Source organism: Typopeltis vanoorti, chromosome 3 (genome assembly GCF_054136105.1).
Source record: "Typopeltis vanoorti isolate ZY-2024b chromosome 3, IOZ_Tvanoo_1.0, whole genome shotgun sequence".
Lineage (NCBI taxonomy): Eukaryota > Metazoa > Arthropoda > Arachnida > Uropygi > Thelyphonidae > Typopeltis > Typopeltis vanoorti.
In genome coordinates, this window is record NC_143551.1 from 62,569,893 (window position 1) to 62,597,428 (window position 27,536).

Genomic DNA, 27,536 nt, shown 5'->3' on the forward strand with positions numbered 1-27,536 from the left:
AGTTATTTAGATGATCTAATAAAACTTTGAGGTTGTCTGGGACATGTTCCCATGTAAGAAAAATATTGTCAATATAACTGAGCCAGATTTTAGGTTTTAGTGTGGTCGAACAAATTGTTTTTTCTTCCAAGTCTTTGAGAAATATGTTTGCTAGCACTGAGGAAAGTGGGCTATCCATGGCTAGACCAGTGTTTTGTTTGTAGATCTTGTCTTCAAATCTGAAGTAGCTTGAGTCGACACAATGGGTAAATAAAGCGAAGAGCTTCTTTGATAATTTTTTCTTGAGAAGAGTGAGAACTTCTGTGTTGGTACATTGGTGAAAAGCGAAACTACGTCGAAGCTTACCATCATGCCTGATTTGTTCAGTTTGAGGTTTTTGATCTTGGAAACAAAGTCAGCTGAATTCTTGATGTAAGAAGAGGATTTACCTGTGAGATGTTTTAAGGAAGAAGCGAGATATTTAGATAAGTTGTATGTGGGCGAGTCAATGCCTTCAACTATGGGTCTTAAGGGAGTATTTATTGTGAATCTTAGGAAGGCCATACAACTATGTGATAAGAGGATGAATGGATCTGAGCGAAAGGTGGATATTCCTTGGTAATCCCGAAGTTGATTTTAGAAGATTGTTGATCCTATTATGTAACTCTCTTTTGGGGTCCATATTAAGTTCAGAATAAGTATCTGCTTCTAATAATTCAAGAATTTTGTTGGGGTAGTCTATTTTATTTAGAATGATTGTGGCATTTCCTTCATCAGCTGGTAGGATGATAATGTCCTTTCTCAGTTCTTTCTTTCTCAGTTTTTTAATGGCCACTCTTTCACTAAGAGAAATGTTGTCAGAAGGTGGTTCTGCATTATTTATTATGAAAATAGCTTCCATCCATAGTAGGTTTGCATCTTGGATTGGAAGTAAGGAAGTAACTTTTTCTATCTTAGTGAGAAAAAGGTTTTTAGGAATGGATGTAGGAACGAGGAAGAAATTGAGTCCCTTTGCAAAAACACTTTCTTCTGCCGTTGTGAGGATATGTGAAGATTTATTTACAACTACTTATTTAAAAAACTAGAAAACTGCTTATAGGCTTCCTTACACAATATGTCATAGAACAAAACAAAAGAAATCAGCACACTTTGGACTTCAAGAACCCAAAGCATAAACAAATTTAAACTTATCAGAAAGTTCGATTCTCTCAGACATACACAGGAACGTTCCTCCTCTACTTATGTTTCTTACCTTTTCAAAAAAGTAGTTGTAAATAAATCTTCACATATTCTCACAACTTTTATTCGTAATTATCTCGGTAGTTTAAGTCATTAAAATTATTGAACATGTTCATAAACCAAGTCAATCTGCATACAAATATATATATATATATATATGGGAAAATAACTAAAACTATTCACCATCTCAGAATTATGTTTTTCAATCATAAAATCAGGAGAATAAAGAGAATTTGATAGTCCTCCTCTGAAAGCAGCTTTGTGCAAAGCTTCCATCAAAACTAAAATAAATAAACAGAAAAATCAGATCAGATATTTTGTGGTATAAGATATCTTTTGAACTTAAGAATATCTACAACACCTTAAACAGAACTAATACTTAAGAGATTTTTTATGACTAAAAAAATTGGATTAACACAGATTTTGTTGTTTTCTTATATATATATATATATCATCATCATCATCAAATTCCTGTCATGTACTCTCAAGGGGTGTACAGGATATGATAGTACTACATGAAAAAAATTACATCATTACTAACTTCCTATCTACAATTTTCCTCCAAATCAGTGTGTTACTTGTCAAGACTCCTACATTATCAGATCTTATATTTCTATCGTCTAAGACACTTTCTGGGTCGTTTTGCTGTCAACCTGGCAGAGAACACTTGTTTTGCTAATCTTTCCTCGTCCATTCTGTTTAAGTGACCATACCACCTGAGCTTAGCTCTGCTAACGCATTCCTGGATGCTGACAATGTCAAGTTCTTTCCTAATATCCTCATTTTTAATATGATATTGCCATTGATGCCATCTGTTCACGCCTATAATCTTTCTCAGGACTCTCATATCTGCGGTCTCTAGTCTTTGGTCAAGTGTTTTACTTCTGACCCAGCTCTCAGATCCATAAGATAAAACTGGTTTGAACACTGTCTTGTTTACAGCTAATTTAGTGTTCCGACTAATTTCTCTCTTATTCCATATGAATTTATTCAATTGACTTCCTACCATACCAGCTTTGCTGATTCTGTTGTCTATTTCTATATTTAATTTACCATCTTCACTAAAAATCGTGCCTAAGTAGCTGAAATGTTTCACTTGTTCCACAGGTTCTCCATTCACAACACAGTTGACATTTTCAATGATTCTGCCTATTTTCACTGTCTTTGTCTTTTTATTGCTAACCTTCATACCATATCTATTACAACAGCTATTCAATTTAGTCAGAGAATCTTGCAGACTTGTAGCAGATTTATTTAGAAGTATAACATCATCTGCATAAAGCAAAGAGCTGACAATAACATCTCCATTTTTGATATCATCTTTAATACCACTTTCCTTCATAATGTGATCCATATAGATAATGAATAACAGAGGGGATAATGTACATCCTTGTCTCACACCAGATTTAACATTAAACCATCTTCCTGTGCTTCCTTCAATTCTAACAGCTGACTTACAACTCAAATAAAGACTAAGAATTGCTTGATATAATGCCCCATTGACACCATATAACTGTAGTGAATTGAATAGATTCTCTCTTGGCACCTTGTCATATGCCTTTTCCAGATCGACAAAACTTAAATACAGATCTCTGTTATATTCCCATGCTTTCTTGACTATTTGTCGTCAAGTGAAGATCTGATCCTGACAGCCTCTATTTGGCCTGAATCCAGCTTGTTCTTCACCAAGCTTTTCTTCCACAATTCTTCTCAACCGTTTCTCAAATATACTTGCATAGATCTTCCCGGAACACTAAGTAGGGAAATACCTCTGTAATTCTCACATTCAGTTTTATTTCCCTTTTTATATATGGGTACTATGAGAGCTCTACTCCAATCATCGGGAATTCGTCGCTCTGTCCAGGCTTTCTGAACTATGCAGTGCAGCCACTGTAAGACTCTTATACCACCATACTTCAGCATTTCTGGTCGAATATCATCTACTCCTGCTGCCTTTCCACATTTCCAGCCTTTGATGGCTTTTTCTACTTCAAGTATGGATATGTATTCCTGACTGCATGACAATGGTAAAAAACACTGACCAGCAGTGTTTTTTACCATTGTGCTGTCATCACTGCTTGTTTCATTTAGCAGCTTTTCAAAGTAATTACTCCATACTTCAAGGATATCTTTTTCTCCTGTTTTCATGTCACCTTTATCATCTCTAACTCCTTTTACAGCACTCTTTCCTCCATTCTTAAGCTTCTTCAACAACCTCCAGAATATTTTACCACCTTCTTGATATTTATTTTCTATATTCTTGCCAAAGTCCTCCCATGACTTTTGTTTAGCTAGTTTTACACAGTGTTTAGCATTCTTGCATTTGTTTCTATATTCTCTAAGTGCACAAGACAAGCTTACTTATTTGACTGGAACTTTTGGTATGCTTTCTTCTTTTCCTTCACTGCCTCTTTAACTTAATCCTAGAACTGATTTTTTTTTTTTTAAATTAAAACTGAAACTCAAATATATTTGAAATTTGGCTTATTCATACAATGGAACAACTGACAATTGCATATAAATAAAAACAAAGAATAGCAGTATGGGGAGAAAAAAAAAAAGCTTACGTATATGAAAATTCCAAATTTTGAGAGGCTGCTCGTGGACTTTTTTCAAGCATTCCTAAACAGCACAACAGAATCAAAACAACTGCCATCCAAGTTCTGGGAGGATTATATTACTGAATTTTTGTCATCGATGATATTACACCAACTTTTAGTCTTTCTCTGGGTATTTGTTGTATTTTCAAATGTTTATTTCAACCAAAAAATTGCCTTAATATATATTACCATAGTTCTAGAGATGGATTATTAATATTTTTTCCATTTTCTTTTGAATAATTAACTTATACTATAGCAAATTGGTATATTAGTTTGTCACAGTGCACTTCTTTAAACACAGTTATACCTAATGGGCTGTGGTTGAGACTTTTCAATAGAGTAGTTAATCCTATCTCCACAGCCAATAACCTAGGAAGACAATCTAAATTTCTGGGGGGGGGGAATACTACTGCTTCCTTATGAAACTATTTCACTTCAGGTGTTAGATAAAGATTTCTCATACACTAGATGTGATTTGAACTAAAATCATTTCAAATAAGCATCATCGCTACTGAGAAGCTCATTAATATTTATGAATCATAATCATTTTCTAAATACATATTTATATCCTAATACTGTCTTATACATTATCTCCTTCCCTAGAATTATCTACTATTCTTCACACTTCCAAGCACCAAATCTATATTTGTGCACATTCCTTAAATCTTGTTAATGAATTAAGAAATCGTGTACTGAAAGTAACAACACAGTAGGATTTATGTTAAATACAATTTATTAAGCTGCTCATATTTTGCAGGTTTGAATGCAAGGTGCTAGCAAGCTGAATAACCTGTTAGTTTATTTACCCGAGTTGTGGCAGAATCATTACTAATCACAGAATATATATTCTGATTGCAAAGAAGCAAATTCATTTTCTAATCATAAGTTTTAGAGTCCAGAACAGCAGTGATATTTCCATTATCAGTCATGATGAACATTGATGGTGTATTTAGGGACCTCGACGTTTTCAATTCTAAAGGTGGAATATATTTGTTCAGCATGCTTGGTGCCATGAATAACTTTAGTAACCTTGAAATGAAGTCTAAACCAGAAACTCATTTGGAGAAATAACAACCTTGTTGTCCCCATGATAAAAGATGCAGTTTGTCTTCAGTTAATGACTAGATAGCATCTTGAAGAAAGAACCTTATCTATCCTAAGCCTTTGCTTGGCTATGCTATGTAAATGATATTTTCACTATCTAGAGTGGCACCAAACCACGACATCTTCCTTTCTATGTAAATTCTAGGATGGAATACTCATAGTATTCCATCCTTGAATTAAACTTACTTTAGAGAAAGAATCATCAGGAGCAATACTTTTTAAAAATTTCTTTCAAGGTTGGAACTGCATACCAAGCACAAAATGCAAAAATGGAAAGCTCACATGGAAAATAAGAAAAAAAAATAAGAAAAAATTGCCAATAGTTGGAAAAAAATAACTACCTATAGCTGTCCCTTCAACCTTTTGGTAAAATTTGTTTTGAAAATTGAAGTATCCACAGTGAATAACAAAGTTATCTTAGACTAGCTACTAAGGTGCCACTTTTTTTAGAATTTTCTGTTATTAGCTGCTCTTCTATTTTTTACTGAAGATGCCTGTGAAAAATAGGCAAAAATTTTCAAATAAAAATCTAGACTTTCCACCTGAGTTTTCTGTTTTTGTATTTTATTCTCATCTTTTAAAGATGTACACATCAAACATGAATAAGATGGATATGTTCAACTTCTGTACCATAAACCAACTTTTATAGGTTGCTATACTCCTATTTCATCTGCATGCCATCCATCTCAAAATTATGGAATTATGAGATGGATAGTGAAAGTATCTAAGTTTCATATACAGATATAACTAATAATAGTTAAACTTTTTTGCTGACTGATAAAGGTTAGCATGTAAAATGTTATATATATATATATATATATATATGTATGGGGGGTCTCCAAAAAGCGATGTAACACTTTTTTTTTTCTTAATAATGGTGAAAGGGAATAAGATAAAACATGGTGAACAGATAAACCCATTAATAATGTTCAAAAAAGACTGCCACTGCAGTGGCACTAAAGGTGCCACAATAATTCCACAGCTAATTCCAGTTGCAAAACTGCAGCTACTATGCAAGTGTAGTTCAAAACAGGTGTTTGTGAGGTTATTCATTTTTTGAAAGCAAAAGGGGCTTCACCAAGTGACATTCATCAGGAATTGGCTGCTGTGCATAGCAAAATGGTGATGTCAAAGAAACAGGTGAAATGAATTAAAAGCAGCCCATTATGACATTGAAGATCAACATCAAGGGCAGCCAGGCCTTCATCAAGCAAGATAGAAGATATTTCATGCATTAAGAACATCGCTACTGAAGACCAGCAATTGAAACTGCATGAAATTGCACAAGTGGTGAACTTCAATTAAGTCTACTGTTTACAAAATTGTTCACAATGTCCTTGGTTTTCGAAAGGTGTGCTCCTGCTAGGTGCCCTGACAATTGTCAGAAGAACATGAGCATGGCGGTGTGTGAATCTGTTGCAATACAGTGACAAAGGTGAGGATTTTCTCACTCATCTAGTAAGAGAAGATGAAACATGGCAGTGGTGTGTTAGGACCAGCTCGTGCGAGCCGGTTGTTAATGTTTTTAAGTCAGGCGAGCCGGTTATTAAAATTCTTTATGAAAGGATAGATGATGAATGGTGGTATATACTTTTTCTCGTAAATATTTTGAAATTGTATAATAAACACTTATATTATTATTATCAAAAATAAATGCATAAAGGAGAATTCACAAAACACAAACTCAATTTACGAACGGGAATTTGGAAACGATTTTATTTACTAAACAATGTCTGTATTCATTAAAACACAAACACATTATCAAAACTCCTGAACTGGGTATTTGAATAAACAATAATGCCTTATTTTTCGGCGAATTTCCAAGAACTTGCAACATTAAGTTCTTGGAAATGCAACATTGTTGCACTATCGATAAATACAAAAATTCGTCGCGACGGCTACAGTCTCTGGTCATTTGATCGACTATGAGTGGTAATATTAGTGTTACGTTTTTTTTGTTCAGGATTTCATTTGATAATGGGTAAGTTGTAGGTAATATAGGAAAATTTTCTTTAATATATGTCCTTTTTATTTCGGTTTTTTCTTTTTTTTTTTTTGAATAATTAAAATAATTTTAATCAGGGTTAGAGTTTTGCAATCGAAAAAGCGGATAGCCGTTAGTTGAAAAAATGAAATAGAACGACACTTCTTAAACATTAAAAGGAGAAAATTTGAAGAAGCAGAAACAAAGACATCTGAAGATACAACAGAACTTTGTGAAGAATCAAATTTTTCATCAAGCGAGTCGGTTGTTAAAAATTTACCAACATACCACTGAAACATGGGTTCATCACTTTAACCCAAAGAGCAAACAAGACTCAATAATCTGGAAACATCCACAATCTCCTGTGCACAAAAAAATTCAAAACTGTTCCCACTGTCTCAAAAGTCATGGCAGACCTCTTGCTGAAGGGAGGAACAATCATTGCAGGGCTTTACTGTGCAACTCATGACTGAAAGCCAAAATTTAATATAAACGACAAGGACTCCTGACAAGCAGTGTGATTCTGGTGTACAACAATGCTACTCCATACACTACTCATGAGTGGCTGTGCTGTAATTGTTGGGAAACTCTTCCACATCCCCCCCCCCCTCTTACAGCCTAAAAACTTCCACTTGTTTGCCCCCCACCCTCAAGAAACACCTTTCTGGAAAACATTTCCCTATGGATGAGGAAGTTCATCAGATGTTCCGAAGTTAGTTATTGGTGCAGGAACAGACTTCTTCAGTACAGGTATTGATAAACTGATATATCATTGAGACAAGTGCATAATAAATTTGGAGACTTTGTGAAGAAGTAGTGCATGCTCACTTATTTCTTAGTGTATAATTTCAACTTCCTATTATTCAACATCCTCAAGAAAAAAAAATGTGTTACATTACTTTTCAGACACCCTTGTAGTTTCAGAAATAAATAATGTATCCTTAAAATAGAAATTGCTTAAGGGTCAAAGCTGTATAACTGAGAGGAGACCTCCACCTAGCCTTTAAAGGAATGTGGAGAACCGACCAGGGGCTTCTGACCTGGTCGGTTCTCCAATCCTCACCTTTTCGTGGTGCACCCTGTTGGGTATCTACCTGGATACTGAATGAATCAGCAATTTGGGATATAGCCAACCAAACTGTATTCTTATTGGCATAAACCAATATACAAAATAATGGTACAGCATGACAAAATTTCACGCCAGCTGGTGCTTCCACCGGTTAAACAAGACCCCCCCCCGTTGTTTTTGCCAGGGAACCAGGGCGAACAGCGAAAAGTCAGCTACTGGAACAAATCTGAAAGCACACCCTAATTCAACATTACAAGAGTTAAAGATCAGTACTATCAACATAAGAAGCCTGAATGGCAAAGAAATGGAGCTAGTTGAGGAATTAGATAACTACCAGATAGACATAATAGGAGTGACTGCAACAAAAAAGACAAAAACTGGTGAGATCATTCTGAGCAATAAATACAAAATGTTATATTCAGGCAATGACAATCAAGGAGAAGAAAGAGTAGCCATAGTATTCAACACTAAATACGAGGCTGATCTTCTTGAATGGCAGGCAATTTCAAGTACAGTGATGTGGGCAAATATCAGAATGGGGAACTGGACAATGAGACTTATTTGTGTCTATCGTCCCACAGAAAGTTCTCCTAAGGTAGAAGTGGGGGAATTTTTTGATCCTTTAGAAAAAAGCAACTGACACAATGAAAAAGTTGGTGCTTGCTGGGGATCTAAACAGGAGATTAGGAAATGATCGTCAGACATACAAAAATATTTTGGGAAAATTTGGAGAAAAGCGCAAAGCTAATAATAATGGCAAATGCCTGTTGGATTTCTGCTCAGGACATGAACTGGTTATGACTAACACCATGTTCCAACAAAAAATTGTGCACAAATTCACATGGAGAGAAGATGCAAGGAATAAGAAAAGTCTCATTGACTATGTTATTGTTGATAGTGATGTTTTTCTCCCTGGTGCACAACACCAGAGTGTACAGAGGATTTGAAATTGGAAGTGATCACTATTTAGACTTGAGCAGGATAAAATTGAATTTCACATTAAAAAGAATAACATGTAAGAAAGTTTTAAAATGAATAAAAGTTGAGCAGCTCTCAGATGTGAACTAAAATACACAAAGATTATTGAAGAAAAAATGAAAGAGTTTGAGAACAGGAACGAAACCTTGGCGATTCAGTGGCAAGACGTGAAGAAAACCCAGATTAATTCAGCGAGAGAGAGACATGTGGTGAGGTTGTCTGCAATGATAGAAAAATCAGAACTTCATGGTGGACACAGGAAGTTAAAGAGGTTGTGAAGGAAAAGAAGAAAGCAGGATAAAATTGAATTTCATATTAAAAAGAATAACATGTAAGAAAGTTTCTGCAAATAAGTCAGCTTGTGCTCTAAGAGAATACAGAGACAAATGTAAGAAAGCTAAACAGTGTGTAAAACTAGCTAAACAAAAGTCATGAGAAGACTTTGGCAAGAACACAGAAAATAAATATCAAGAAGGTGGTAAGATATTCTGGAGGTTGTTGAAGTAGCTTAGAAATGGAGGAAAGAGTGCTGTAAAAGGAATTAGAGATAATAAAGGTGACATGAAAACAGGAGAAAAAGATATCCTTGAAGTATGGAATAATTACTTCGATAAATTGCTAAATGAAACAAGCAGTGATGACAGCACAGTGATAAAAAACAGTGACCAGGCATGCAGTCAGAAATAGATATCCATACTTGAAGTAGAAAAAGCCATCAAAGGCTGGAAAGGCAGCAGGAGTAAATGATATTTGACCAGAAATGCTGAAGTATGGTAGTATAAGAGTCTTATAGTGGTTGCACTGCATAGTTCAAAAGGCCTGGACAGAGACCAAATTCCTGATGAGTGGAGTAGAGCTCTAATAGTACCCATATGTAAAAAGGGAAATAAAACTGAATGTGAGAATTACAGAGGTATTTCCCTACTGAGTGTTCCTGGTACGATTTATGCCATTATACTTGAGAAACAGCTGAGAAGAATTGTGGAAGAGAAGCTTGGTGAAGAACAAGCTGGTTCAGACGAAATAGAGGCTATCAAGATCAGATCTTCACTTTACGACAATTAGTTGAGAAAGCATGGGAATTTAACAAAGATCTGTATTTAAGTTTTGTCGATTTGGAAAAGGCATATGACAAGATGCCAAGAGAGAGAGAGAAGCTATTCAATATGCTACAGTTATATGGCATCAATGGGGCATTATATCAAGCAATACTTAGTCTTTATTTGAGTTGTAAGTCAGCAGTTAGAATTGAAGGAAGTACAGGAAGATGGTTTAATGCTAAAACTGGTGTGAGACAAGGATGTACATTATCTCCTCTGTTATTCATTATATATATGGATCACGTTATGAAGGAAAGTGGTATAAACATGATATCAGAATTGGAGATGTTAATGTCAGCTCTTTGTTTTATGCGGACGATGTTATACTTCTAAATAAATCTGTAGAAGTCAGCAAGATTCCCTGACTAAATTGAATAACTGTTGTAATAAACTTGGTATGAAAATCAGCAATAACAAGAGAAAGACAATGAAAATATGCAGAAGCACTGAAAATATCAACTGCATTATGAACAGAGAACCTATAGAACAAGTAAAACATTTCAGTTACTTAGGCACGATTTTTAGTAAAGATGATAAATTAAAAATGGAAATAGACAACAGAATCAACAAAGCTGGTATTGTAGGAAGTAAGTTGAATAAATTCATATGGAATAAGAGAGATTTTAGTCGAAACACTAAATTAGCTGTATATAAGACAGTGTTCAAACCAGTTTTAACTTATGAATCTGAGAAATGGGTCAGTAGTAAAACACTCGACCAAAGACTAGAGACCGCAGATATAACAGTCCTGAGAAAGATTAGAAGCGTGAACAGACGGCATCAATGAAGACCGCAGATATGAGAGTCCTGAGAAAGATTAGAGGCATGAACAGCTGGCAACAAAAATTAAAAGGCGTGAACAGATGGCATCAATGGCAATATCATATTAAAAACAAGGATATTAGGAAAGAACTTGACATTGTCAGCATCCAGGAATGCATTAGCAGAGCTAATCTCAGGTGGAATGGTCACCTAAACAGAATGGGCGAGGAAAGATTAGCAAAAAAGTGTTCTCTGCCAGGTTGGCAGCAAAATGACCCAGAGGAAGACCAAGATATAGGTGGATTGATACGGTACAATGTGCCTTAGACGATAGAAATATAAGATCTGATGATGTTCGAGGCTTGACAAGTAACAGACTGATTTGGAGAAAAATTGTAGATAGGAAGTTAGTAATGATGTAAATTTTTCATGTAGTACTATCATATCCTGTACATCCCTTGAGGGTACATGTCAGGAATTTGATGATGATGATGATAAAATAGAAAGGTAATCAATTTCAACATTCCAAAGTAATTAATAACTTCAGGGATATTATTACAATTCACTTGGCATTTTTATAATCATAAATACATTTACCAATTACTGGATTTTGGTGATAGAGAGCAAGATCCACTTTCATTCGAGGAACAAAATCCTTTACTTCCCATGGTTTAAAAACTTGATTGGCAACCACCTCAGCTAAAAACTTCATTCCAATATCCCTAAATATACAGACATTAATAAAATATTTTAATTATTAACAATATGTAATCTATTAAAATAACTTATTAAAATAGCTAACTTAATATGTAATCAAGTAATAATTAATTATGTAGTATTATCATAGTATCCTGTACATCCCTTAAGGAAATCATCCCTTAAACATCCCAAAGCATAATAAATTGAATTGGTAATAAGACAGGATTGCACAATATCTCCAATATAAGTTATAATCTACATGGGCCTTATTATACCACATAATTACAAAAAATAGTATTGAAACTACTCAAAGAGATATTAATCTTAAGTTTTCATTATGCGCAGATGATGTTATCCTTTAAATCTGCTGCAAGCTTTCAAGATTCCAAGCCAAACTACAATAATCTACATTTATCCAACCCTTCAACTATCAGATCATTAGGTTCGATAATTGAAGGCTCAGGTAATTGAAGTACAACTACATGGTACTCTACCAGAAGTTGGTTGACATGTAAGGGTTGGTTAATTGAGGGGTTATCATTTCGAAGGTCAGATAAATGGCAATTACTGTAAATAAGTTCTATAACAAATTTTAATAGGAAAATCAGTCATAAAATACAAACATGTTACTTTACATGAAAATAGAAAGGAAACAACTTCATTTAGTAATAAACCTATAAAACAGGTAACACACTGCCGCAGTCAGGCACAATTTTATGGATTATGAGAGAAAAATCATATCCCATTTTAACATGTAAATTAGAGAGTTTTGAGTTAACAATAAAATATCAGATAAAAGACCACACCTATGAAAATTTTAGGTAAATGGCATCATCAATGGCAGAGCCATATTAAAAAAAAAAAGATATCAGAAAATACTTGGCATTATATTTTCAAATTTCACATGATGTGGTCACTCAGAATGGAGAACAAAAGTTAACGAAACAAGTGTCTGAGGTAAAAACAGAAGAGATCCACATATAATCGATACACATTATACATTAAGAATAATTTAGCACATAAATGTAAGATTTAATCAAATCAGAAAGACCTGACAAATAGGCTCATTTCAGTGGGAAGGAGGTGTGCTATTTGAAAATTAGTAATAAACTAGACATAATAGGGAACAAACGCCACATCCACTGTGTAACTCAATGGATGTAGCATTTGCACTCCATAGCACTTGACCACCTAAAGACCTAGGTTCAAATCTAGTTGCCAACTAGAAGAACATTTTCTAGATTTTTTTATTTATTTTTTATTTTTTTTTTTAAACTGTTCCTGAGATAGTCGATCTCTGGTGCAGCCAAGTAGGTTTTTTCTTCAAGAAACTCGGGTTTTTCATTCCATAAACCAGAGAAAATCGACCATAGAACCCACATTATCTCAGACAAATATATAGTGTTAGCATTAGGGACCACCAGATGTAGCACTTGTCAGCCACCTCTTCACCGGATGCCAGATGTTGTTAGTGATAGCCTTGGTGCAACTATCTCTAACTGGCCTCCAGTAGAGATTGAACTACCCACTCAGAATCCAAAAGTTAGGCTAAATTGGCCTCGCCTACTCCCTGTAAAGGAATCAAAGGCGTTACCATTTTTATTTTTGTCCATCATCATTATCAAATTCCTGACATTTACCCTCCGAGGGTGTATGTACAGGATATGATAGTACTACATGAAAAATTGACATCATTACTAACTTCCTACCTACAATTTTCTGCCAAATCAATCTGTTACCTGTCAAAGCCACAACATTATCAGATCTTATATTTATATATCTATCTTCTAAGGCACTTTTTACAAATTAATCCACCTGCCCAACTGGCAGAGAACACTTGTTTGGCAAATCTTTCCTCGCCCATTCTGTTTAAGTGACCATACCACCTGAGATTTGCTATGATAATGCATTCCTGGATGCTGACAATGTCAAGTTCTTTCCTAATATCCTCGTTTTTAATATGATATTGCCATTGATGCCATCTGTTCACGCCTCTAATCTTTCTCAGGACTCTCATATCTGCGGTCTCTAGTCTTTGGTCGAGTGCTTTACTTCTGACTCAGTTCTCCGATCCTTAAGTTAAAATTGGTTTGAACACTGTCTTGTATACAGCTAATTTAGTGTTCCGACTAATTTCTCTCTTATTCCATATGAATTTATTTGATTGACTACCTACCATACCAGCTTTGCTGATTCTGTTGTCTATTTCTATATTTAATTTACCATCTTCAGTAAAAATCGTGCCTAAGTAGCTGATATGTTTTACTTCTTCTATAGGTTCTCCATTTACAATGCAGCTGATATTTTCAATGCTTCTGCCTATTTTCATTATCTTTGTCTTGTTATTGCTGACCTTCATACCATATCTATCACAACAGTTATTCAATTTAGTCAGGGAATCTTACTGACTGGTAGCGGATTTATTTAGAAGTATAACATCATCTACATAAAGCAAGGAGCTGACATTATCATCTCCAATTTTGATATCAGGTTTAATACCACTTTCCTTCATAATATGATCCATATAGATAATGAATAACAGAGGTGATAATGTGCATCCTTGTCTTACACCAAATTTAACATTAAAACCATCTCCCTGTACTTCCTTCAATTCTAACTGCTGACTTACAACTCAAATAAAGACTAATTATTGCTTGATACAATGATCCACTGACACCATACAACTGTAGCATTTTGAATAGCTTCTCTCTTGGCACCTTGTCATATGCTTTTTCCAGATCTAGAAAACTTAAATACAGATCTTTGTTATATTCCCATGACTTTTCAACTATTTGTTGTAAAGTGAATATCTGATCCTGACAGCCTCTATTTGGCATGAATCCAGCTTGTTCCTCACCAAGCTTCTCTTCCACAATCCTTCTCAACCGTTTCTCAAGTATAATGGCATAAATCTTACCAGGAACACTCAGTAAAGAAATACCTCTGTAATTCTCACAATCAGTTTTATTTCCCTTTTTATATATGAGTACTGAGAGCTCTACTCCAATCGTCTGGAATTCGTCCATCTGTCCAAGCCCTCTGAACTATGCAGTGCAGCCACTGTAAGACTCTTATACCACCATACTTCAGCATTTCTGGTCAAATATCATCTACTCCAGCTGCCTTTCCACATTTCAGACTTTTGATGGCTTTTTTTCCTACTTCAAGCATGGATATGCATTCCTGCTTGCATGCCTGGTCAGTGTTTTTTTTTATCACTATGCTATCATCACTGCTAGTTTCATTTAGCAATTTTTCGAAGTAATTACTCCATACTTCAAGGATATCTTTTTCTCCAGTTTTCATATCACCTTTAACATCTCTAATTCCTTTTACAGCACTCTTTCCTCCATTTGTGAGCTTCTTCAACAACCTCCAGAATATCTTGCCACCTTCTTGATATTTATTTTGTATGTTCTTAGCAAAGTCTTCCCATGACTTTTTTTTAGCTAGTTTTACACAGTGTTTAGCTTTCTTACATTTGTGTCTGTATTCTCTAAGAGCACAAGTTGACTTATTTGCCAGGAACTTTTGATATGCTTTCTTCTTTTCCTTCACTGCCTCTTTAACTTCCTGTGTCCACACCAGGGAGTTCTTATTTTTCTATCCTTGCAGATAACCTCACCACATGCCTCTCTGGCAGAATCAATTAATGTTTTCTTTAGAGCTTACCACTGAATCTCCAAGGTTTGATTCATGTTCTCAAACTCTTTCATTTTTTATTGAATAATGTTTGTATATTTTAGTCTACAGTTCACATCTGAGAGGTGCTCAACTTTTATTCGCTTTAAAACTTTCTTACATGTTCTTCTTTTCAATATCAAATTCATTTTTATTCTGCTCAAGACTAAATGGAGCTCACTTCCAATTTCAAATCCTCTCTACACTCTGATGTTCAGCACTAGGGAAAAAACATCACTATTAACAATAACATAGTCAATGAGACTTTTCTTATTCTTGCATCTTCTCTGCATGTGAATTTGTGCACATTTTTATGTTGGAACATGGTGTAAGTAATAACCAGTTCATGTCCTCAGCAGAAATCCAACAAGTATTTGCCATATCTATTAGCTTTGCTCTTTTCTCCAAATTTTCCCAAAATATTTTTGTATGTCTGATAATCATTTTCAACTCTGCTATTTAGATCCCCAACAAGGACCAACTTTTCCTTTTTCATTGTGTCAGTTGCTTTTTCTATAGCCTCAAAAAATTTCCCCACTTCTACCTTAGGAGAACCTTCTGTGGGACCATAGGCACAAATAAGTCTCATTGTCCAGTTCTCCATTCTGATATTTGCCCACATCACTCTACTTGAAATTGCCTGCCATTCAAGAAGATCAGCCTCGTATTTAGTGTTGAATACTATGGCTACTCCTTCTTTCCTTGATTGTCATTGCCTGAATATAACATTTTGTATTTATTGCTCAGAAAGAGCTCACCTGTTTTGGTCTTTTTTGTTTCAGTCAGCTCTATTATGTCGATCTGGTACTTATCTAATTCCTCAGCTAGCTCCATTTCTTTGCCATTCAGGCTTCTTATGTTGATGGTACCAATCTTCAATTCTGATGATATTTGAGTTGGGGTGTGTTTTAGGATTTATTCCAGTAGCTAACTTTACGCTGTTCGCCCTGGTTCCCTGGTGAAGTCATAATATGTAGCACACCTCCATCATCAAATCCAGTTCCTTTAGATATCAACTTGAGTTTAAGACAAAAAAAAAAGTCACAGGCTGTCTAGGGGATAAAGGAGCGTGCAACGAGTGTCATGTCACTTTTGACCAGAATTTTTGCACAGATGAAACAGGAGCATTTCATGGCAGAAACTCCAATCTTCAGTGTAGTATTTCTCAGATTTTTATTATGCTGTGGACATCTGAATGCTGCAACAGAAATTCTAAATCAGAATTTAATCCTGCTGTTTCTGTCAAGGAAATATGATCAGCACTATCAACATAATTGTCGAAGGAAAAGAAGTGGAACCAGATGAAGTACCAAGTTTAATGGATTAGGATTATTAATTTTGCTTGAAGCATTACTTTACCTCTCAACAGCTACTAACTCTACATGATTATTAAATAACTTAAGGAATTCACAACGTACACTAGAATATAAATTAAATTAAACTTTAATATATATCTCCAATATTTCGGCAACGTTATGTTGCAATCTTCAAAGGAACTTAAGATAAAGATACGTGCACGCAGGCACTACAAACAGTAAATGAGGATGAAGCGAGGAAGTTATTGTTTCTCCTAAAAGTCCTGATGGTGCCCCCCCCTAGCGGGCTATGTAGTTATTCTTGGCCATTGGGCTGTAGGTCTCCTGATGTACGTCTCCCAAATTTCGAACAGTCTCATGCAACCAAATTTGTTCAGGTTTGGCATGTTTCTTAGGGCTGAGGCCGATTCCATGAATAGTCTTTCAAATTTAAACTTGCTATGGTGTATTACTGTAACTTTCTTCCACTGTATTCTGTGGCATGTATCCAGAGCATGGTCTGCAAGACCAGAGTGGCTGTACTGGTGAAACCGGATGTAATCCTTGTGTTCTGAAATTCTGATATTCACTGTCCTGCCTGTTTGGCCAAAGTAGGACAGCTTACAGCTGCAAGGGACCTGGTATATACCAGGTAGGGCTAGGGGAAGTGGTTGGTCTTTATTGGAGCGGATAAGGGACACCAATTTTCTATATGGTCTGTAACAAGAGGTCAAGTCATGTATTTTTAAGATTTTGGTCATTTTTTTCCGAGGTGCCTCAGATGTAGGGAACAGTGATGGATTTAGGGTAATCCTTGTTGTGAAGGGGCGGGTTTACTGGGTTCAATATTTTTTGGATTGTTTTGGGGTGGGGGGGTGTAACCATTGACTGAGAAAGTGTTGAGGATGTGGTTTAGTTCAGTGGTTAGGGCATTGTCATTTGAACAGATTAGTTTAGTCCTGTTGTATAGTGTCTTAATAACTCCATATTGTTGTGAGGGAGGGGATTGTTGGTGAATGTATCTACCTGTATGGGTGGGTTTTCTATAAACTGAGAAAACCAAGGTCCCGTCAGGCTGGCGGGTGACTAGGAAAGGGAGGCTGTTGTTTTCCTCTTTTTCCAGGGTGAACTTGATTCTGGGGTGTTGGTTGTTTATTTTTTTCACAGTTTATAGAAAACCCACCCATACAGGCAGATATATTCATCAACAATCCCTCCACCCCTCACAACAATATGGAGTTATTAAGACACAGTACAACAGGGCTAAACTAATCTGTTCAAATGACAATGCCCTAACCACTGAACTGAAACCGCATCCTCAACACTTTCTCAGCCAATGGCTTTCCCCCCAAAAAAATCCAAAAATATTGAAACCAGTAAAGCACAACCCCCGCCTTCACAACAAGGATTAATAACTAAATCCATCACCATTCTCTACATCCGAGGCACCTCAGAAAAAATGACCAAAATCTTAAAAAAACATGACTTGACCTCTTGTTACAGACCATATAGAAAATTGGTGTCCCTTATCCGCTCCAATAAAGACCAACCACTTCCCCTAGACCTACCTGGTGTATACCAGGTCCCTTGCAGCTGTAAGCTGTCCTACTTTGGACAAACAGGCAGGACAGCGAATATCAGAATTTCAGAACACAAGGACTACATCTGGTTTCACCAGTACAGCCACTCTGGTCTTGCAGACCATTCGCCACAGAATACAGTGGAAGAAAGTCACAGTAATACACCATAGCAAGTTCAAATTTGGTTGCATGAGACTACCCCAAATTTGGGAGACGTACATCAGAAGACCTTCAGCCCAACGGCCAAAAATAACTACATAGCCTGCTTGGGGGCACCATCAGGACTTTTAAGAGAAACAATAGCTTCCTTGCTTCGTCCTCATTTGTGTGTAGTGCCTGCATGCACGTGTCTTTATTTTAAGTTCCTTTGAAGATGGCAACGTGACGTTGCAGAAATATTGGAAATATATATTAAAGTTTAATTTATATTCTAGTGTATGTTGTGAATTCCTTTAAGTTATTTAGTAATCATGTATAACCAACGTATAAGCCTTTCTACGAGAATTGCTAACTCTACAGAAATCACAAATCAATCAAACCATCAAATACTCTTAATATTTGCAGATGGTACTCCCGAGAGCAATTAGATTGATTAATGACCTATCGCCTGCTAATTCATTCCACTCTTGCTTTCACACAGTTTCTGCTGTTTGCATTTTCTACAAATATTTCCATGGACACTGTTCATCAGAACTGGCAATGATATCTCTCCCCCCCATTCTTCTAAATCTTTGAAACGCAATTCACATAGTGAAGAATTTATGAAGACACAACACATGTGTTACTTTACTTAACATTAAGTAATAATTACTATATAATTACTTTACTTAACATTAAGCAAGTACCAATCAATGTTGATTGTTACTTGCTTAATCAACGTTGATTATTAAGCAAGTAACAATCAACGTTTTCGACCTCCATATTGAGGCCATCATCAGGAAAACATACATATGTACAAGATACATGACATGGCACACAAAAAAAAAATGGAACTACATTAAACAATTTCTAACGTCCTTTGGTATTGAGATTTTCTCCTGTCTGGGGTAGTTCCGGTTGCTATATGGGTTGAAGATGAGTCCTTCACATTCTTGGAATAATTAATCCATCATATTTGTCATATTTGTTCAGATTTGGATGATGTTTCAACATTTCACAAACTTCTTCGAATTTCCTTTCAAACCAGGTTTTGGTGCAGTGTAGGGACTCGGTGCCTTTCTAGTCAATTTTACCATAATGGAGGTATTTAATGTGGCATTTGCGTTCATCTTTTCTGATTGGGATGGTGCATCCTGTTTCCTCTATGTAAGGTAGTTTACAGGTACATTGAATTTTGTAAACCCTCTGGATAGGCAAGGTATAGAAGAGGATCTTTGGGGGGAGTGGGGGGGAGCTAAGTAAATTTCTTAATTTTGCCAGGGGTTTGAAAGTTGTCTTAATTTTGTATTTAAGTAGTGTTCTATTTCTTCTAAAATGTCCTTAATGTAAGGTATGGCTATGGCATTCTTGTAATTTTTTTACTTTTGATGGCATTTTCATGGAGGATCTTGTGGACTGTTTTTTTATTGTAGCCCTTTTTTTACAAATGCTTGGTTAATGATTTTGAATTCTTGGTTCAGAGCTTGTTCATTGGAGCAAATTGTTAGGGCTCTGTGCTTGAGAGAGTGCTGATGACCAGAGGTCAGGCTAGGATAAATGATTAACAAACATTTAGATTCATTTTATTTTTGTATAGTGCCCCATTATGTAGCTTGTCCTGATGATGACTTCAATGCAGAGGTCGAAACATCGATTGTTACTTGCTTAATGTTAAGTAAAGTAATTATTCTGTTGTATTGTGTCTCCATAAATTCTTCACTATGAATGCTAACCACTGTGTAACCATAAAAGGAGAGAAAAAAAAAAGCTTTGAAACACAAGCAACAATTATTCGAACCTCCTCAAAGTCCAATGCCAAATTCACAGAATATTTTTTTTTCATCTTTATTCATAAAATATTCCTTCTACCAGTATGTTATTTTGGAACAGTTTTCTTTCTTATTTATCTACTAATGCAAGGATCCCTAACCCATGGCCCCCAGAGCAACTCAATGCAAACCTTGGTATCCTAGAAAGTCTCACTCTTTCAAATTTTTATATCCATTTGATAACATCAACTTTTAGTAACCCTATATGAATAAATGATCACTAAAAGCATCAGAATTGAATTGGTCGCTGACATCATTTAAAGGAAACAGATGGTGACATTTCAGTATCAGTTTTCACCCAACTGTTATGGAGACTGGCAGAGTAAGGAACACTGAGAAACAACTGATTTTGAAACATGTCAAGAGACCTGCTGAATTAAGCTGAGCACAAGAGAATTCATCCGAATTAGAAGTACCCTATTCCCACCCCTTTCAGTCAGTACCTATCGAGACATATGCCAGATAAGTTTTGCAAAGTGTCTGAGTTCTTCCCTAGGGTCTTGAGTATAGGTGTGAGTGATTTGTTGATTTTTTGTTGTTTTTGTTACTTTTATCAGTTCATTCTGAAGTGTATCCATTCATTCGAACAAATACAATCTTATCATCGACTAGTTTTACTTGCTTACATATAGCACTGCTCATGTCACTGTCTTTGCTCACAAAAAAACATGCATATATTGATTGTTCATGTCAATAATTATGAATTCACATAAATCATATAATTTTTCATGTATTTGTACTTTCTTGTATCTTTCTATATTTCTTCATGTTTCCTTTCTTGATCCTCCCGAGCACCTCTGTAATCTCTTTACCTCCCAAGTGGTGTTGTGAAGCACTTGCTGATACATCAAAATTTCTGACATGGTGTTGATCATTTATTTTTCAATTGGTTTATCTTTCACACACAAAAGTTTGTGTGAAAAATTATATGAAATACACATCCACGCACTATAAAATAACACTGAACTATGCAAAAATTAATTAAAAACAGATTACTAATACTTTTAAAAACAGATTATTAATTAAAAACTTAAAGAAAGCTAGATACTAAAAAACATCTTCTCAGTAGCATTTATAATAGCTATGCCGTCGCAAAATATAATAGTATAATGTTATAACGTATTTATATCTGCTGATTCACGAAAAATGTTTTGATAGTAGATGAAAAAAATATTATATAGCATTCTTAGTTATAAATAAAATTTTCATTTTCTGACTAAAAATATCAGGCACTTTCTATATTCAAGTTTGTAGTTTTTTAATGCACATAAAGAAGCTCTCCAAAAAGGTTCTGTAATGATGTGTGTAATAAAAAAAATTTGAAGAATAAAATAAATTATATAATTACATAATTATATAATAAATTGGTAATTAATTTACGGAATTAACAACGCATATAAAGTATATTAATTAAAGATAACTTTAATGAATCACTTCTATATTTCAGCAATGTCACATTGCCATCTTCAGGAACATAAAGATATGGTATGTGCACTAAGGAACTAACAAAGCAAATGAGGAAGAAAGTAAGAAACTAATTTTGTTCCTAAAGTCCTAATGGTGCCCTCTTGCAGGCTAATTTGGTAGTCTTGGCAGTTGGGCTGAAGTTCTCATAATGAAAGTCTCCCAAATTTGGGGCAGTTTCATGCACCCAAATTTGTTGAGGTTAGGAACGTTTGTTAGAGCTGCTGAAGATTCTTTGAATAATCTTTCGTATTTAAACTTGCTGCGATGGATTATTTTTGTTTTCTTCCAATGAATTTTATGGTGGGTATCTAAGGCATGGTCTGCCAGCCCAGAGCGGCTGTGCTGGACTGGGCTGGCAGACCATGCCTTAGATACCCACCATAAAATTACATAATAAATTATGTAATTATATAATTACAGAAAAAATTGTTTACATTAAATTTTAAGTCTAATCAGTTTTTAAAAGTAAGATATAGCAACTTGGAATAACAAAAATTATTCTAAATATTTAAGATATTCAAAATCACTATACAAGTCTAAGACTCTTGGCAAGATTACTATAAAAAAATGAAACTTAAAATATGTAAATTTTAAAATGTTCAAAAATACTTACAAATGATCTCTCATGCATGTTGTAGTATAAATCATGTGATCCCTTGTCTGGGTTGCACTAAAAATTTTGAAATTTACATTCAGAACAATTTTCATGAATTTCACAACATATACAAAGGAAGAATTCCCACACAGTATACTAATCTAACAGAACAAAAAAAAAGTCAAAATACTTAAAATAGCCAAAGCAAATATGTCACAGGCAGCATTTTTTTTATTCAAATAATTCTTTTGAGCTTGTAAGGATACCAAATGTTTCTAGAATATATACAGAAGGAAAAAAAGTCTAAAATCAAAAACTATAAAAATATTCAACTGTGATAAATGCCATCCAGTTCATAAATAACTTTTACAAACTAAGTTAACTTCTCAAAGAATTCATTCATGTTAGTCTCCATGAAAACATGCATACATATCTGCAAAAAAAATAAAACACACATATATATATATATATGAGGGGTGCTTAAGGGTGCTATATAACAGAGAGGAGACTTCCACATAGCCTTTAAAGGAATGCAAAAAACCGACCAGGGCTTCTGACCTAATGTCCAATCCTCACCTTCTCGTAGTGTACCCTGTTGGGTATCTACCTGGATACTGAATGAACGAGGATGTACCGACAATTTGGGATTTAGCCGACAAATTGTATTCTTATTGGTTAAAACAAAATATAAACTGATCATACAACATGACAGAATTTCATGGCGGCTGGGGCATCATCCTGTTAAACAAGACCCCCTCCCCCGTTGTTTTCGCCAGGGAACCAGGGCGAACAGCGAAAAGTCAGCTACTGGAACAAACCCTAAAACACACCCCAACTCAATATCACGAGTTAAAGATCAGTACTATCAACATAAGAAGCCTGAATGGCAAATAAATGGAGCTAGCTGAGGAAATAGATAAGTAGCAGATTGACATAATAGGGGTGACTGAAACAAAAACGGCAAAAACTGGTGAAATCATTCTGAGCAATAAACACAAAATGTTATTGTCAGGCAATGACAATCAAGGAAAAGAATTAAGAATTAGTAGCCATAGAATTCAACACTAAATACGAGGCTAATCTTATTGAATGGCAGGCGGTGTCAAGTACAGTGATGTGGGCCAATATCAGAATGGGGAACTGGACAATGAGACTTATTTCTGCCTATGGTCCCATAGAAGGTTCTACTAAGGTAGAAGTGGAGGAATTTTTTGAGGCTTTAGAGAAAGCATCTGACACAATGAAAAAGGAAAAGTTGGTCCTTGTTGGGGATCTAGATAGCAGAGTAGGAAATGATTGTCAGACATACAAAAATATTTTGGGAAAATTTGGGAAAAAAGAGCAAAGCTAATAATAACGGCAAATACGTGTTGGATTTATGCTAAAGACATGGACTAGTTATTACTAACACCATGTTCCAACATAAAAATGTGCACAAATTCACATGGAGAGAAGAGGCAAGGAATAAGAAAAGTCTCATTGACTATGATATTGTTGATAGTGATGTTTTCTCCCTGGTGCAGGACACCAGAGTGTACAGAGGATTTGAAATTGGAAGTGATCACTATTTAGTCTTGAGCGGGATAAAAGTGAATTTCATACTGAAAAGAAGAACATGTAAGAAAGTTTTAAAGTGAATAAAAGTTGAGCAGCTCTCAGATGTGAACTGTAGACTAAAATACACAAAGATTATTGGAAAAAAAAAAAGAAAGAGCTTGAGAACAGGAACCTTGGAGATTCAGTGGCAAGCCTTGAAGAAAACGCTGATTGATTCAGCCAGAGAGGCATGTGGTGAGGTTGTCTGCAAGGATAGAAAAATCAGAATTATATGGTGGACATAGGAAGTTAAAGAGGCAGTGAAGGAAAAGAAGAAAGCATATCAAAAGTTCCTGGCAAATAAGTCAGCTTGTGCTCTGAGAGAATACAGAGACAAATGTAAGAAAGTGAAACACTGTGTAAAACTATCTAAACAAAAGTCATGGGAGGACTTTGGCAAGAACATAGAAAATAAATATCAAGAAGGTAGCAGGATATTCTAGAGGTTGTCGAAGAAGCTTAGAAATGGAGGAAAGAGTGCAATAAAAGGAATTAGAGATGATAAAGGTCACATGAAAGCGGGAGAAAAAGATATCCTTGAAGTATGGAGTAATTACTTCGAAAAATTGCTAAATGAAACAAAAAGAGACAGCACAGTGGTAAAAAAACACTCAATAGGCATACAGTCAGGAATACATATCCATACTTTAAGTAGAAAAAGCCATCAAAGGCTTGAAATGTGGAAAGGCAGCAGGAGTAGATGATATTCGACCATAAATGATGAAATATGGTGGTATAAAAGTCATACAGTGGCTGCACTGCATAGTTCAGAAAGCCTGGACAGAGGGGACGAATTCCCAATGATTGGAGTAGAGCTCTCATAGTACTCTTATATAAAAAGGGAAATATAACTGAATGTGAGAATTACATAGGTATTTCCCTACTGAGTGTTCCAGGCAAGATTTATGCAAGTATACTTGAGAAACTGTTGAGAAGAATTATGGAAGAAAACCTTGGTGAAGAACAAGCTGGATTCAGGCCAAATAGAGGCTGTCAGAAACAGATTTTCACTTTACGACAAATAATTGAGAAAGCATGGAAATATAACAAAGATCTATATTTAAGTTTTGTTGATCTGGAAAAGGCATAGGACAAAGTGCCAAGAGAGAAGCTATTCAATACGCTATAGTATATGGTGTGAATGGTGCATTATATCAAGCAATACTTAGTCTTTATTTGAGTTGTAAGTCAGCAGTTGGAATTGAAGTACAGGAAATGGTTTAATGTTAAACCTGGTATCAGACAAGGATGTACATTATCCCCTCTGTTATTCATTATATATATGGATCACATTATGAAGGAAAGTGGTATTAAACATGATATCAAAATTGGAGATGTTAATGTCAGCTCTTTGCTTTATGCAGACGATGCTATACTTCTAAATAAATCTGCTACAAGTCTGCAACATTCCCTGACTAAATTAAATAACTGTTGTAATAGATATGGTATGAAGGTCAGCAATAAAAAGACAAAGACAATGAAAATAGGCAGAATCGTTGAAAATTTCATTTGCGTTGTGAATGGAGAACCTGTGAAACAAGTAAAACATTTCAGCTACATAGGCATGATTTTTAGTGAAGATGGTAAATTAAATATGGAAATAGACAACAGAATCAACAAAGCTGGTATGGTAGGAAGTCAGTTGAATAAATTCATATGGAATAAGAGAGAAATTAGTCAGAACACTAAATTAGCTGTATACAAGACAGTGTTCAAATCAATTTTAACTTATGGATCTGAGAGCTGGGTCAGAAGTAAAACACTTGACCAAAGACTATAGATACGAGATTCCTGAGAAAGATTAGAGGCATGAACAGATGGCATCAATGGCAATATCATATTAAAAACGAGAATATTAGGAAAGAACTTGACATTGTCAGCATCCAGGAATGCGTTAGCAGAGCTAATCTCAGATGGCATGGTCACTTAAACAGAATGGATGAGGAAAGATTAGCAAAGCAAATGTTCTCTACCAGGTTGGCAGGAAAACGATCCAGAGGAAGACCAAGATATAGGTGGATTGATACTGTACAAAATGCCTTAGATGATAGATATATAAATATAAGATCTGATAATGTTGGAGTCTTGACAAGTAACAGACTAATTTGGAGGAAAATTATGGATAAGAAGTTAGTAATGATGTAAATTTTTCATGTAGTACTATCATATCCTGTACACCCCTTGAGGGTACATGGCAGGAAATTGATGATATATATGTGAACACGATAGATACAAGTTCATCAATAGGGCATATAAAATAATATTTCAGTTTGAAACTTGCAGGTTGTAAAAATAATCGGAATTTAAAATTCTGAATATTTTTAAGTATTGTTTATGTTAGTATGTTTATTAGTTTTGGTTTCATAACACACATTGTCGGCACTTGCGATGTGCCTGTTATTGAAATTATTTTGTCAAAGTGATATATAAAGCAGTTAAAAATTTATGTACTTACTGGATTTGAATAGTTATGTTACTTTAAAATTTTATTGTAGTTGAACATATTAAGTTGTGTTTTATGAAGACATTTTCTTGTCGCTAACGTAATCTATATGTCAGCCGTTATACCTAACTTCTTGCTTACCAGTTTCATGGAGTGCACATGCTTGCCGAGAAGTTTGATGTGTGATTGACAGCTGACAAGTACAGCGTTCGATATCAGAGTAACGTAGAGTAAACAAGAGAATGTTCAGAAAGAAATAAGAACACAGGCCGGGAGATATTTAGATTCAGAGGAACTTAAGTTTTTATGTGACAGTCAGAAGAAAATTAATAGTATATTCCAAAAAAGGAATCGTGGAACTATGAAGTTCAAAGTGGAATAAGTATTGATAAATAAAAGAAAATATTGCTATAGATGTTTTAAAAGGAATATTCGAGGAAACGCTAATTAGAAGATTAGTAGTAGATTCCGAAAAGGGAATCGTACAACTGTGAATTTTTTTAAGTGGAAGAGTTAAGACTGTCAATTTTAGTGAATAAAAGAAGAAATTGCTATTTACGTTCAAAAAGAATGTTCGAGAAAACTCTGATTAGGAAGTTTCATCTGTCTTAAGGATGCCGAATCTAACTATTATTTCTACTGAAGAGAAGACAGAATTGAGTCAGGAAGAATTAATGTGTGCTACATGAGTGATGAGAAAGGATCCTATGAAAATGAAGAATAAAGTCATATATCTTCGGAAAAGGGCCTCAACAGAGAAAGAAACTAGCTATGAACATTTTGTCATTGTGAAAACAAAGTGTTTAGTCTAGTCTTAAGTGTAAGTTTATTTTTAAAAAGGCCTTGGATCCAATTAATTTTGTAGTTAGTTATGTAATATTGTTTGAAGTGTATATATATTGTTTGAAGTGTATATATATATATATATTGTTTTTGTTTTATTAAATGTGTTTATTTTTGTATTTTGGTCTTGAGTCAGTGATTTTTGGATTCTGAAACCAATAGCAAAAAAGAGGTCATTGCACCAATCGGAGTAAACCCTTGTGCAATAAAAAAATATATAGGTACACTCGGAAATAAAAGAAATAGTTGTTGAACAGAGATCATCTCTATATGACAGGATTAATATTAAAAAATAATTAAAAATCCTATATTTAAACAATGGCACAGCCGATAGGATTAATATTATGATAATACCCTCTATATCAGTGTTTCTCAAACTTCAGATATCCACGTACCCCTTCATATATTTTGATTATTACCAAGTGCCCCCTTATCAAATAATAATTAAATAAAGTATATTTCATTGTAAATGTCTATTTTATTTGAATTTATATATTCATATAAACAAAAAATATGATTTATTTTTAATAGAACAAAATTTGGAATAGGTTCCTC

The 27,536-nt window shown here is 34.8% G+C and overlaps 1 protein-coding gene across 1 annotated transcript in view; it reads right to left on the minus strand.

The window, feature by feature from the left end:
- UQCR-C2 (Ubiquinol-cytochrome c reductase core protein 2) overlaps positions 1–27,536 on the minus strand; it is a 153,180-nt gene that overhangs the window by 87,108 nt on the left and 38,536 nt on the right. The window contains exons 5-7 of the mRNA XM_090415644.1: positions 22,118–22,174; positions 11,413–11,537; positions 1,402–1,499 (exon numbers count right to left, since the gene is read on the minus strand). Coding sequence (XP_090271770.1) covers positions 1,402–1,499; positions 11,413–11,537; positions 22,118–22,174 — 280 coding nt within the window. The remainder of the gene's footprint in view (positions 1–1,401; positions 1,500–11,412; positions 11,538–22,117; positions 22,175–27,536) is intronic.